Here is a 14,560-nt window from a genome sequence, read left to right as displayed (position 1 = left end):
CTGCCTCTCTTAATACAATCCTACTAGCGGTATGCAGCAGGAACTGGAAAACAGTGCATTGCTTGGAAGGAAACACAGGAAGAAAGATGTTTTACATGCTTGTGCAAAATTTACTTTTAAAATGAAGTCCTGTAACTTGTCGGCCTCAATATTCTCTGAGCGGCAGGTGTTCTGACATGAAATCAAGCATCTATGTATTACAGAAACCTTTGAAATCTAGGTATCAAGGCTCACATTTCAGTACAGATTTTTTACATAAACATGAAACTCTCCAAAAAAGCAAGCAGGGTCCAACTGCAAAGTGTGAACTACAGGAGAGGCAGCAAAACCAAATCTTGCCTTTATCTACTGTGCCAATTGCTCACTTATTCTATCATCAAAAAGGCAGAACACTCACATCTCTTGAAGTACCCAGAATCCTTAACTAATAGATAAGGAAAATGTATTACTAAATCCACGACACCTGTGTTTGAAGTATTTTTCAGTTTTAAGGAAAGGAGTCAATGTTTCTGAATTATATAACATGGTTTTGGTTGCACTGAATAACTCATTTTTTTCTGACTCTACAAAACGAAAAATGCATGCATTAGAAGGGTGTAACAGGAGGGACGGCAGGGTCGCCGTGCTAGCCCTTGCCTCCTCCTCTACTGTGCCAAGCTTCGGATTTGCACCCTCCTATGCTCGCCTGCCACGACTTTGATGATGTGTTTTTGTAGGGAGGCTACCTCTCCTCCACTTGGCCACAGTTCTCCTGCTCCGGGTGTCCGGCGTGTCTAGGCCTTGTGGGCCTTCTCTATACGCCACCCTTCTCACTAGGCCTTCTCTGTACGACTGCCCTTCTCATTAGGGCTCTTCCCTTCTGCAAGGTTGCCCTCCTCACTGGGCTCTTCCCTCCTGCAAGGTTGCCCTCCTCACCGGGCTCTTCCCTCTGCAAGGTTGCCCTCCTCACCGGGCTCTTCCCTCTGCAAGGTTGCCCTCTCACTGGGCTCTTCTTTGGAGCTGGGATCTGTACCACCGAACTCTGTGCCCTCACTGGGGCTGGGGTCCTCACTCTACCGTGAGTCCCCTATAAGGCCTCCTCCATCCCCTTATAGCCTCACCCAAACCACCAGTGTAACATCAACACAAACTCAGTGTAATACATAACAACACAAACTCGAGCCTCCTGGCTATAACTCAAACATACGCCCTCTGGCTATAACAATATTGCTCCACTCTGGTCAAGCTGTACTTGCCGTTAGGCTTCTCCTCGCATCCTAACTCCAGGAGCTCCTGCCCCTCTGGCTGCTGGCAGGGAACCGCCTCTCGTCTCAGCTCTCTCTCCCATAAGAGCCAGGCCTTGCCCCTTATAGCTAGCTGACTGCTGGCAGGTGTGGGTTGTTTGCTGCCTCCCGTTGCCCTGGCAACCAGTACCTGAGGAGCCCTCCGAGCTCTCTCAGTAGCAGGCACCTTAGTGTCCTGCTATAAAGGGAAAAAAATCCAGCTTATTTTCTCTGCCTACTTCCTATTGTTCCTACACTTTTCACTGTCAACTGACATCTTTCTTTTGCTTACCCATCTTTTGCTGTCTGTCTCTTTCTTACTTTGAATCTATTCTCTATTGCATCCATTCAAAGTTTCTTGTGTTTGCCTTCAAGGTCCTGCATAATTCTGATTCCTTCTGTTTCTCTGTTCTTGTCTTTTTCATGGCACCACACATCTTTTCAATGCTACTGAAGTTACCAGCCCCAAAATGTTTGTCTGTTTCTTCCATATATACCTTCATGCCTTCTCAGTGTCCCTGTTCATGCAGGCTCTTCTATAAAGGCTACTACTTTCTCTGTATTCAAATTTCTCCTGTGAATCTGTTTCTGCCATTACTTTTACAGGTATTGGCAGACTTGACAAATAATTAGAATAAAGTCTGTAGATCCCTCCAAAACTGAATATCCACTCATATATTAGAACCCTACTAATTACCAAAACTGGCTAATCTCCAAAGTGGTCATTTGTCTGCTGTTTCTAACTACTCTCTACTTGTTAATCCTATAAACCCTGTTCTAAAATTCATTATACATGACAAGACCACTGTGTCCACACAGAATCCTTTAGCTGGGCCCATGTGGATTCAGCAATGCACTCACATACTACCAATGACAGGATTGGATCCTAAGACAGAAAGGTCTTTGGGCCAGGGCCAGGGAAGGCACCTAGGAATATGCTTTCTAGTCAGATCATTCAAGGTTTAGTTACAGTCTCATAAGAAAATACTATGGTAGCATGCACATTTAGTTTTAATCAATATTTGGAAACAATGTTTACCATTTTTAAATATGTTTGGGCTCTGATCAAAAACTACAAATATAAAATGTGAAAATCTAATTAATAAAAGCAGTGTCTACAAAACAGCAGCTTTCTGGTTTTAATTACCTCTTCACTTTATTTCTGGTACTTGTGATATGTGATATATATAAAGTAACCTACACCCACTCCTGTAATGATACCCCTTATGGCTGCCCTGGCAATGTCAACAACAATACCGTATGATAATTATCAACTAGGGCTATGTGAAGCTTCGGTAGCCAATTCGATTCAGAGGAGATTTGGCCCAATTCGGCAGCCAAAGCTCCAAATCCAAATCAAATTGGGAGACCAGTTAAAAGATCCGAATTGAACCGGAAGCCTCCAGATTGATTCAGAAAAGATTCGTCCCAATTCAGAGATTTGGTCACAGATTAAACAGGCAGCAGTCCTGACCACACTGGACACAGCTGCCTCCAGCTGGTAAGTCTGTTGTGGTGGGTGGAGGGGGGAGGGAAGGTGCACGTGGGAGGGAGGGATTGGGGCTGGGACAAGCTGCCCAGCTGGGGTGAGGTGCATGGGACTCAGGGAGGGGGGTGGGGGGCGTAGGATGTGGCAGGGCTCGGAGCGGGGGCTCTGCCCTGATGCCACTTGCCCAGCTGGGGTGGGGGGGAGGCGGGGGGGGCGCGACACAGGCGCGGCTCAATCCTGGCGGAAAGGGGCAAGGGGCAGCAGGGCATAGCCCCTGCTCCCGGCACTGCTGCACCTGCATCCCACCCCACCTCCCTGCCCTGGCTGGGCAAGTGGCGGCAGGGCAGAGCCCCTACTCCCAGCACTGCCATGCCCGCATCAGTGCTGGGAGTGGGAGCTCTGACCTGCCGCCACTTGCCCAGCTGGAGTGGGTGGGCAAGCACTGCTGTAGCTTGCCCAGCTGGTGCAGGAGGGTGCGGGGGGGTAGGCACTGCTGCTGCTTGCCCAGCCGGTGCAGGGGGGGAATGGGGGGTGGGCACTGCTGCTGCTTGCCCAGCTGGGGCAGGGGGTGCAGGATGCAGGCGTGGCACCACTGAGAATGCAGGCTATGCCCTGCTGCCACTTGCCCCCTTCTGTCCAGAGTGAGCTGCGCCCGAATCCTGCCCTCCTCCCCACCCCAGCTGGGCAAGCAGCAACAGGGCATAGCTTCCACTCCCAGCACTGCTGTGCCCACTTCCTGCATCCTGCACACCCCTCCGCCCCACTCCCTGAGTCCTGTGTCCCCCATCCCAGCTGGGCAGCTTTTCCCAGCCCCAATCCCTCTCTCCCCCACGCCTCTTCCCTGCCCCCTCTGCCCACCACAACAGACTTACCAGCTGAAGGCAGCTGTGTCCAGCGTGGTGAAAACTGCTGCCTGTTTAGTCTATGGCCAAATCTCTGAAGTGGTGCCGAATCTTTGGATCTGATTCGGCCAAATCGAATCAGGACAGTGATTTGAATTTCTGAATCAAATCACCATCCCTCTGAATCGGCTGAATCCGAATCCAAAGCAAATACTTGCCGTTTCACATAGGCTTATTATTAATCAGGCTAGCTACAAGGCTTTTTACCACTATGCCTCCTTTTTCCTGCATCTAGTCCTTGTATCTACTGCTTTTGGTATTATATTTTCTCCTTGCCCACTTCTCAGCTGAGTCTTTTAAAACTCAGAGACTTTAGGCAAACACATTGCTGATACAGAAGAAAGAACCATGGCATTAAAGTAAACTGTTAGGCATGTCAGCATCACCCTAAATTAAAGGGACAATATCAAGGAGTTCAGAATTAAAATGTGGCTTATGATTGCTTGTAGTATCCACTTCTTTGTATACTGATATAATTAAACAATACTGTTGTGACCTTTCTTAGATGAATTTCAAAGTGCTATTCCTATTGCAGCACCCAGACACTGGTGTAGTAAAGGAACTCATGTACTGCAGGGGACCATGACAAGGACCTAGCTACTGGGATGTAATAGGAACACTGGAGGACTACTATTGCTGGGGGAGGGACATAAAGAGGAAAGAAGGAAGAAGCCAGATATAGGTGTCAAGGCTCTGAGGTGCCTAGGACCTCAGTGCCTTGTAATTCACCTCTGACCCACAGAGGTGATGTGATTATGCCCTACAGTCTGATTGCTCTGTGTAAAAAATGGACTAATGGGACAACTAGGCATTCAGCTTTGTGTACAAAGAAATATTCCTAAGTAGCATAAAGCTAGCATGGCTGCCTGTTTTCTGCCCTCTGCTCTGCTGCCCAGGAAGCATGTCAGGGAAAGGAGGACGTATGGCCATAATGTACTATGTAATCCTAGGCCAGTGAAATGGCTCTCAGGGACTATTTTGGCTGCAGCAAGTTAGAGCAGCCTAATGACTGCTAAACTGTGTGTCAGCAGACAAAACAGCCTCTAGCAGTTCCCAAACCATCTCTGCTCCTCTCAGGTATGCAAAACAAGAGCCCCACCAATATCTGAGGATTAACCCCCTCTGTCTGTATGTGTCCACAATGAAGGTCTGGAGTGCTCTGGTGCTCACTTGGGTGCCTATGTCAACAATCAGCACCCCTGGATCTGGTATCTTTCCAGTGCCAACCACCTTGAATGAGGAGATAGGCCCCAACAATGAAGATTTCTTGACAGTTCTTTCTAGTGAATTGCTCTGCAAGTTAAAAGTACCCGGCTGAGATTTTGTGACAATTTGTGACTGCCTAAATAACAACATCTGAATGATACCTGGAGTTAAGAAAATTTCCTCTTGTAAAAAATACATGGGCTAAAAAACATACATTTTTTTTTATTATGTTTATGTATAAACATCTCTCCTTTTGCATCTTCCAGATTTTCTGAAAAAATCCACACATGATGATTTAAGCATCCTGATGTGCACAGTGGCACTACACGAGACACTACATGAGACACCGACTGCGCAGTTGTTACTGTACAGTCATTTGGTACTTGCATATACAAGTACTAAATGACCACACAGTAACCAGAGTTACTGCACAGTAGTGTTGCCAAATGGCTTTTTGGTGATGCTGACTGCACAGGAGCTCATTACTACTGTGCAGTAGTGTCATATCACGCTTCATGCCATGCGATACTACTGTGCAGTAGTAATGAGCTACTGTGTAGTCAGCATCTCATGTAGATGCGGACAGTTATTCCAAATAAAATTGAGTGGGTATAAAATAGGACTTAAAATGAAAGTCTGGTTTCATTCTGAATTATATGGTTTTGCTTAATGCCTTCAAGGGTATGACAACACATAGTACCTTGCGCTTTTTATTCAATTTTTTTGTGCGATTCTCCTTTTTGCTCTCATCTTCATATACCAACACAAAGTCAATTCTTCGTTGGCCATCATTGAAGAATAAAGAGTCAGGTTTACGATCAAACTCCACCTGAAAGACAGGTAGAACATTTTTATTATGAAGCATTTTACCAGTCAATTTCCATACCTGTAGAATACATATAGATGTTGAAGAGTAGAAATACTCAATACCTGTTACACACTTATAGCATGTCGTTAAAGTAGCAACAAACTAAAGATCCTAATATGTATTCTGGAAAGTCTGGCAGGTCTCTGCATGACATGAGGATAACAGAACTTCCACTTAATTTTGTCTTTCAAAGATTGTAAATTAGAGATCTAGCAATAGGAGGGGTATTAGGCTGCAATACCATTACCAAATAAGGCATCTGCCAAGTAATTTATGTACCATCATGGCTATGCTGCTATGGAGTCTTGATATAAAACATTTTGGCTCCTACAGGGATTTTTAGAGTAAGTGCCTTCCCATCTGTCCCATTACCTGCCAGAAATCTGGACAGCTCAATAACTTAAAAAACATGTAACAACTTCACATACATGAATATCCAAAAGCACCAGTGCCTCAGAATGAAGAACATGACCACAGTGCAAACTCCCATTCACAAAATGTAACACGTCCCATGTGGATACACTTCTCATTTTTATTAGCAAAATCTCAGCCAGGAAAGAACACTGTTATATACCACACATCCATCATGCTATAATGTATACCATAATCAAATGGATTAATACATCTATAAACTATCACCCAGTCCCTGGAGGAAAGTAGGATGGATTATCACCTTCACTTATAACATCTTACTGTATTATTTTGTACGTATGACATATTAGGGGCATTGATAATGGGACTGATGGGGGAATTTGAGTGCCAAAGTTATGATTTCATAGTCTGTGTGAGTACTGAATGGGCATGGCCACATACTGTAATGCTCATCACCACATTTTCTCATTAAAAATTAGAGATTAATACCATCAGAATTCTTGCACTATCTGAAGGAGAGATAACACAAGTGTGCCACAGGCTAAACTGGAAAGTATTCATGATTTTGGGCCAGATCCTCAGTTGGTGTTAGTGGATGTAGCTCCATTGAAGGCATTTAAAATTAAATACAGCTGAGGAATCCCACACATCATTATATCAAAGAAGATATGCTTCCAGAAAATAGCAAAATTGTCATATACAAGAACCTTCCCACATCTTTCCTTGACTGATACCCATTATACAGTTACGTGAGTTAAGATTTTATTCTTCCTCCTTGTACAAAATGAATAAACAGCCAAAGGCAAGAGATTATACATGTATAGTCAATACAGAATATCAGGACCAGGGTCCCCAGGGCAGACAGCGAGTCTAGGGATTTGGACTTCCTGGGACAGACTTCCAGGATCTGCAGATCTGGGGCAGACTCACCCTGAGGACTGCCTTTGCGGGACAATCCAAGGACTTCTAGATTTTGAGGGAGGCAGCTAGCCTCAGAATGTAGAAGCTCAAAGATCCCCAGAGCTTGGCCATCTCAGCTCCAGCCATGAAAAAGCTACTGAGACTACTAAACCTGGGAAGCCCCTGCAAGCACTGACTGCATATGTGCCCTAACTGTTAACCAAGGCTGAGGTTAGTTGAATGGTTGTCTCCACCCTGCAACCTGTTTGATTCCCAGAGCCAATAAATCCTGATAAGAAGAAGAACTCAACAGAGGTATGCATGCTACTCAAAACCTCAAGCCCGTAGCTTTACTCATGTATTTGTTTGTCTCTCAGGTCTTGTCCTGCTTCAAAGTAGTTCCTGTTTCAATTTCAGCCTTTCGCTCCTGCCATAGCTTTGTCCTTGGTTTTTGCCCGGGCTCCTGTCTCAGCTCCTTCCCTGGCATCTAGCTCAGAGGTGGGCAAAATAGGGCCCATGGGCTGAATCTAGCCCACCAGGCACTTTCATCTAGCCTATGGGCACCCACCAACGAATTGTACCCCACCCAGCTAGGGTGGGAGCAAGGTACACACATATACACATGCCCACCAACATACCCAAACGTGCCTCGCTCCCACCTGCATGGGTGGAAGGGCCCGGCCCAACCAGCAGCAGCTTCTGGGAGGGGCCACTGCTGCTGTCACTGCAATCGCCCCAGAGGGACTGGCTTGGCTTCCCCAGTATCCCGCTCACTCCAGGCAGCAGGTAGGGAAGGGGCAGGGATGGGGATGGGAGGGAACTGCACTCGCACATTACTGGGGGAAGCCCTGTGCTGGAGCCAGCTGCCTTCCCCGTCCTCTGCTGCACAAGTCTCGAGACTCCATGGGGGAGCAGGGGGCAGGGCTCCTTCCATTCCCAGTAGAGTCCCAGGACCTGTGTGGCAGGGGGTGGAGAAGGCAGCCAACACCAGCGTGGGGCTTCCTCCGGTGCTACCACACAGAGCCCCCACAATAGCGGCAGGCCAGACAGGCTGTGCTCCTTGCCCCCACATGCAGCGCTGGCCGGAGCAATGTGCCACCAGGTACCAGCACCTGCATGCGGCACAAGCACTCCAAGCACCCCTGCCTGCTGCTGCTGTTGGTAGCAGGGCCTGTGGGTTTTTGGTGTTTTTTTTCTAGTTCCAAGATAGCAACCCCTCCCTCCCAAAAGGAGTATTTTGCAGGGGGGGGGGGGGGAAGGGGCAAGGGTGGCAAAGGTCAGGGGTTAGGGGGTAGGACTTCTGGTCCCAATATGGCAACCAGGGGCTGGGGCAACTGTCAAAGGGCAGGGCTACCCATGTGGCCCTCAGAAGCTCACCAAATTTGTTAAGTGGCCCTCCAGCCAAAATAATTGCTCACCCCTGGTCTAGCTCCTGCTCTGTTCCTCTCTCTTCTGGTATCTCGGTTATAAAGACACTATATTCTTAGGTTGATTGAGTTTGACTCCTGATTATGGCTTATCTGCTGGTTCATAAGTCTGGCTTGTCTCTTAGCTACAGACGCTTGACCCTGACTGTGGAGTCATACTGCCCATGCCATTGAGTAGGCTGATTGTGGAGTCAGACTTCCAAGTTATCACACTGAAATTGCCATTCTTGCTAATGGTGGATGGAGCTGACAAGCATGCCAATTTCAGGGAACAGCTTCGGGATCCAAAAGAAATATGTTTTATTTGAAAACACCCTGTGCTGGTATTTGCAAACCATTTTTCAGACTTCTTGGTTTTTAAGATTTTTTTAAATCATTTTTTTAAATGCAAATGTTCCCATAAACCAGAAATCTGGCATTTCAGTCAACTTTACTCCAAAGCTTTTCCCTGCAGGAAAAAAAAAAAACAACAACAAAACTTAGCTGCATTGTGTCCTTTTATTCCAACCATTACATTGTCACAAAGTACTTCCACTTTGATGGGAGCCATCAAGGTTTAATACTCTCTTTGGTCTGGAATATTTATGCCGTAGGTCTGCTAGAAAATGGTTGATTTCATAAATGCAGAGACATTCAATGATTCAGCAATTGTGTAATTGACTGAATTCACAATCAGAATTCATAAACTGTATTGGACCGATCCCAAAATCCCAGTATCCTGGGCCAAAAAGCTTTCAAAAAATTAATAGTTTAAACTTCCAATTAGACAGCATCTCCTAGACTACTGCAATGAGACTGACAATCTCTGTCAATCAAATGAATCAGCAGCTGTAAATCCTAGAATTATAAGAGTTGGAGCTGGAATAGTCCTATTAGGTCAACACAGATTGCCTCTGCAGGCTTTCTTTCAGTAGGAGTTTTACATACAAAATGTGAGGCTTCCAATGCCCTTTCCATTCTAGTTTTAAGTGTTTCATGTGATTGGGGTTAGGTATAAAGTGACTAGAATCTAGTCTGGAGTCAAAATATCAGCCTACTGCCAAACAGATTTCTTTTTGTTTTACATGAATGTCTTTTTTCCATAAAAACAGAGTCTGATAATACTTTTAGAACGCTTCTCACCTTTCTTGGAATCAGAATAAACCTGGGAGTGATATTCAATTCAGGATTTGTATATTTATCACACTGATTCTACCATGACAATTAAACTGTCATTTCCATTTAAAAAACCCCATGCAATATGCTTTCAGGAAGATGATGAAATTATCAAAATCAAGCCAACAAGCAGATGCTCTAAATATTATAATTATACTAAAAACAATTTATACAATTCTTGTAATTAAAAGACATAGAAACTGAATCCTAAATAGGTTAATCTCTAGATCATAAATTGCAGTAGACCCTCATGTTATCCAAGACTATAATTACAGAGGAAGATGTTGCAATCCCTTTGTGTAGATTGCCTAACACTTTCCAGTATAAATATTTTGCATTTTGGATTCTCTAGTTGCATTTCCATTGTTAGCAGAAGGTCTTTGGCATTCAGCCAGAAGAAAATCCTCAGGGTAAATAGAGAGGTGCCTTTTCTTCATCCCATGAAATTCCATTCATGTTCTGCTAACAAGACCTATTGAAAAACCTCTATTTTACTTTTTCCTGCCTTCGATAATCAGGAAAATATTACCTGTATGCCAAAGCAATGGGAGCTGTCCAAGAGCTGCTATAGAGTGCTACTGTGGAGTCATGGAAAGAAAAGGAACCAGATATGGCTTTTTCCATACTCTGGAGTACATGAACCTAGTAGCCTGTGTTTTTCTTGGAGTTAGCAGTCTTTTCCAGGTGCTGGCTAATAGGGTTGTCTATAATTTAAGGTAAAAAAAGACTGAAAAATACTTCAAACCTCATAATGAATAATGGGGGGGAAGTGTTCTGCAATATATTTTCTTTTTAATTTTTTTTTCTTTTTTAGACAAAACTAGTGTATGAGAATCCTTGAACCTTGTGCTAAAGAAAGTGCTTTAAGTTGTGACAGTCAAGCACCTGAAAGTTAAAAAGACTTAAGTATGCCCAGGCAACCTTGATTTGGCCACCAAAGAATTCTATTTGCATTTGTGCATCTAAGTGGCAGTTTTTTAGACATCAACGTGGCTGTTTTCAGCATCTTCTTTATGCTTTGGGCACACAGACCACATGTGTATGTACCCACAAATGTGCATGAGTTCCAGAAAAAATGATGGGAGGGGAAGGACCATCTGTGTTTAGCCCCAGTAGCTGTGTGGTTCAGAAGTGTGCCCAGGAAGCCAAAGACCTGAGGTTTAAGCCCATCTCACAGGAAGCTTAAGCCCACATCTTTCAGCCCTCCTAGCACAGTGCTTTAAATACTATGTCACAAGATAAGCATTAACCAGAGCCCTCTCAAGTGCTCCTTCTCAGTCCAAACCACTAAGTTTAGTTATTAGATAAAATGGATGGAGAGCAGTGCAGCTTCTGTCCCACCTTTTTTCCAGACCAGCATCCATGTCAGCCGCATACACTTTGGGGAGCCCTAGTTCTCCTGACCCCACATATCTCCCTCTTTTCACTACCAGGGACCAAGCTTGAAAAGGAGTGTAGGAGAAACGCTTGGTCCTGACCTATATCAGAGACCTACAGCTTCAAATCTTCTGTGGGCAATAAAGGCCTAGAACCCAGATCTCTAGCTCACTGGGTGAGTTCCCAATTCACTCAGCTATTGGAGTTAAAATGTAAGAGTGTGTAACAGACAGTCTGTTATTTTAAGGGAGAAACTACAGTTGATAGAGCCCAGGTAGCCAAATGCAGACTAGCTACAAGGGGGAAGGCTGCAAGGGAACATGGGGGCCTGGGCAGGCAGCTGCCCATTAGAGTAGGGGGCATATTTACACCCTGTTCAGGAGAGCTCTGCCTACAGTGAGTTGGCTGCTAGGAAATTGGCAGTACAGCAGAGCCTGGTTTGGGCAGAGGGAGGCTGCTAGAGCAACAGCCATAAGATGCCATGGAAATTAACCTTCACACCTTAATGTGAAACCCCTGCCTACCACTGGACTGGAAGGGGCAAAGGTTAGGCCCAGTAAAAGCCCATGGCCATGGTGGCCAAACTGCGGCTTGCAAGCCACATGGGGCTTGCTGGTACAGTACTTGTGGCTCTTCAGAAATTGGACAAAACCCCACCCACTTCTCTCAGGACTGCCACCTCAGGTGCCAGGTGGCGGTTTCTGCTGCTGGGGCACCGCCCCCACCCCTCCAGCTCTTGAACTTCAGTGGATGATCAGATGTGGCTCCCAGGGTGAGTAACTCTGGCCACCCCTGGCTGAGCTAGGTCAGGCAGTCTGGCCCACCAAGCTGCACAGCGAAGAGTTCCTGTTTGCTGACTGCAGTAAGGAGCTCTGCTGACTCCTGGAGTACCTTAAGGATGCAAGTAAGGCACTGAAATCTTGCTATCAGGGGGACATAAATCAGGGCAAGGGAAAGTCATGCTACTCTAACAGTATTAAGCTCCTGTTTATGTTTGGGGCTAATGCAGACTGAGTTTGTCTTACAGCCACTGGGCTTGAGAATCCTCAATTATAGCCAGGTGTCTTACTCCTTCATTGAAGTTTAATATGGTGGTTTGGGTTCGGGACTATTAGGGGTGGTACAGAAGTCCCAATAGTGCCAGAGGGCATGACAGTGTCTTGAGCCTGCCAAGGGCTGAGGGGGTGCAGGACATGGAGTAGCTCTGAACCCAAATGTAGACGATAGCCTAGTATGACTGAAGCCAAGCAGGACCCAGGGGGCCCAAACAGAGCCAAAGCAGGCTCAGTGCCCAGAGCAGGAAAGAGATAGGGCCAGGGGGCCCAGACAGAGAGAGGCAAAGCAGGCTTATTGCCCAAGGCAGGGTGGAGACAGGACCAGGAGGTCCAGGACCAAATATAATGACAAGAGCTGGAGCCCAGAAGCCAGATCCAGCACAGTGGGCTCAGGCTAGAAGACCAAGCTAGAGAAAAGCTCTTGCATGACGAACAGATCCAAGGAGGCGATACTTCCCCTCTATTGGGCGCTGGTCAGACCGCAGTTGGAATACTGCATGCAGTTTTGGGCACCACACTTCAAGAGGGATGTGGATAACCTGGAGAGGGTCCAGAGAAGGGCCACTCGTATGGTTAAGGGCTTGCAGGCCAAGCCCTATGAGGAGAGACTGGGGCACCTGGACCTCTTCAGCCTCCGCAAGAGAAGGTTGAGAGGTGACCTTGTGGCTGCCTATAAGTTCATCACGGGGGCACAGAAGGGAATTGGTGAGGTTTTATTCACCAAGGTGCCCCCGGGGGTTACAAGAAATAATGGCCATAAGCTAGCAGAGAGCAGATTTAGAGTAGACATTAGGAAGAACTTCTTCACAGTTAGAGTGGCCAAGGTCTGGAATGGGCTCCCAAGGGAGGTGGTGCTCTCCCCTACCCTGGGGGTCTTCAAGAGGAGGTTAAATAAGCATCTAGCTGGGGTCATCTGAACCCAGCACTCTTTCCTGCCTATGCAGGGGATCGGACTCGATGATCTATTTAGGTCCCTTCCGACCCTAGCATCTATGAATCTATGAATCTATGAAAAGGGGCAGAGGCTGAGGTCCTGACAAGAGAGTGATGGTAGAGTAACATCTGTGAGGTATAAGCATGGCTGTAGGGGAGGTTGAAGCCCATGAACAGCTCTTAAGGCTACAGGTGTCTGCGGGAGTGGGGCACGGACAGGCTGACATGGTCCATTTAGCGTGAAGGCAGGGTTGAAACTGTCGGAGTCTGGGAGGGTCCTACTGGCTTTCAGAGAAATATCAACTTGCTCTAGGACCTATTAGGCAGCCTCCCTTCCAATCAATTAAATACATCAAGGCATGGAAAGCAAGTGAGAAGGGAGGATACCTTAGAGCTGGAGTGGAGAAAGGTTGTATGGTCACCAGGAGACATCATGGCCACATCTAGAGCCTGAACTTGCTAAGGTCAGTTGTCATCATCCTCCTCCCCATACCCATTAAATAGTGGGTTTCTGGTCATTTACATCTTTGTGCCTTAGATGCCAGTCCACATCCAAAACAGGTGTGCATACATGCCTGGTTAGTCCGCAGTCTACTGCTCAGTCTGTGTGTACGAACTTAGATATCCACACTGCCAGGACCATAGAATTTGCTACCTATATTTAAGTGATGTTTTGGGCATTTATGTAGCCCTTAAGATGCACAAAGGCAAACAGACTTCCACCCTTGGTGATATGGATACATATCTTGCAGGAATCAAGGTGTGACGGCAGCGTGCCACCGTCACAGGCACAGGCAGGGAACAGAGAAGATTGGGGGGCAGCAACAACCCCTCAAGAAAACCCCGGGCCAAGCTACTTACCCTCGGGAGGGACGGCGGCATCGGAGCCGGGACCACGGCAGCAGCCGTAGCTGCCATTACAGCCGCGCAAGCCGGCATTACGCCGGCTGTTTAAACAGTTGTTCCTGGCAAGGGAAACAGCTGAGCCAATCACGGCAGCCACAGCAGCCGCCACGGGGAAGTTTAAAAACCCCAGCAAACCCCGCGGCAGGGGGGAGCCAGGGAAGGAGACAGGAGACAGGCAGCACACCAGTGGTGCTGCGGCTCCCCTGGAGCGAACGCCTCAGACAGGCAGCTCTGCCTCAGCTCAACAGCTGGAGCAAAAACCGGGAACCTTGGCAGGGGCAGAAGGTGTGGTCCCCAGGGATTGCCAGGGCCAAAATGTTATTCCGGGAAGCCTCCCCATCCCAGAGGAATATTATTTCTAAGATCAGGGGAGGAAAAGGGAGACGACCCAAGCTAGCGGCGGGATCAGCAGGATCCTAAGGCAGGCTGACTTAAGGTGACCATTAGCCTGGGTCCGTATGGTCAGGAGCATCTACCGGCCAGCAGGCCTGCGAATAACAGCAAGTTACCATCTCACCAGCAAGTGATCGGTTGGCGAGTGGACGGGGTGTAGGGGTGGCGGAGCCCCGTGGAACAACGGAAACCTCAACCGTGAGTACACCAGCGTCGGGGAAACCCCTCTGGTAAAAGAGCTCCACTGAACCCCTCCTTCGAATCACCCATAACATCAAAGTCGTGGCAGGCGGGACGAGGGGAGGGGCTACCTGA

The 14,560-nt window shown here is 47.0% G+C and overlaps 1 protein-coding gene across 4 annotated transcripts in view; it reads right to left on the bottom strand.

The window, feature by feature from the left end:
• Positions 1-14,560, bottom strand: part of ANO6 (anoctamin 6) — a 115,445-nt gene that overhangs the window by 49,326 nt on the left and 51,559 nt on the right. For all 4 annotated transcript variants that reach the window (XM_014601101.3, XM_014601104.3, XM_019492779.2 and 1 more), the window contains exon 3: positions 5,560-5,688. In XM_014601101.3, the coding sequence (XP_014456587.1) occupies positions 5,560-5,688 (129 nt within the window). The remainder of the gene's footprint in view (positions 1-5,559; positions 5,689-14,560) is intronic.

This window comes from Alligator mississippiensis, chromosome 4, assembly GCF_030867095.1.
Source record: "Alligator mississippiensis isolate rAllMis1 chromosome 4, rAllMis1, whole genome shotgun sequence".
NCBI lineage: Eukaryota > Metazoa > Chordata > Crocodylia > Alligatoridae > Alligator > Alligator mississippiensis.
The sequence above is the reverse complement of the archived record's forward strand: the minus strand, read 5'-3'. Positions and strand labels throughout refer to the sequence as shown.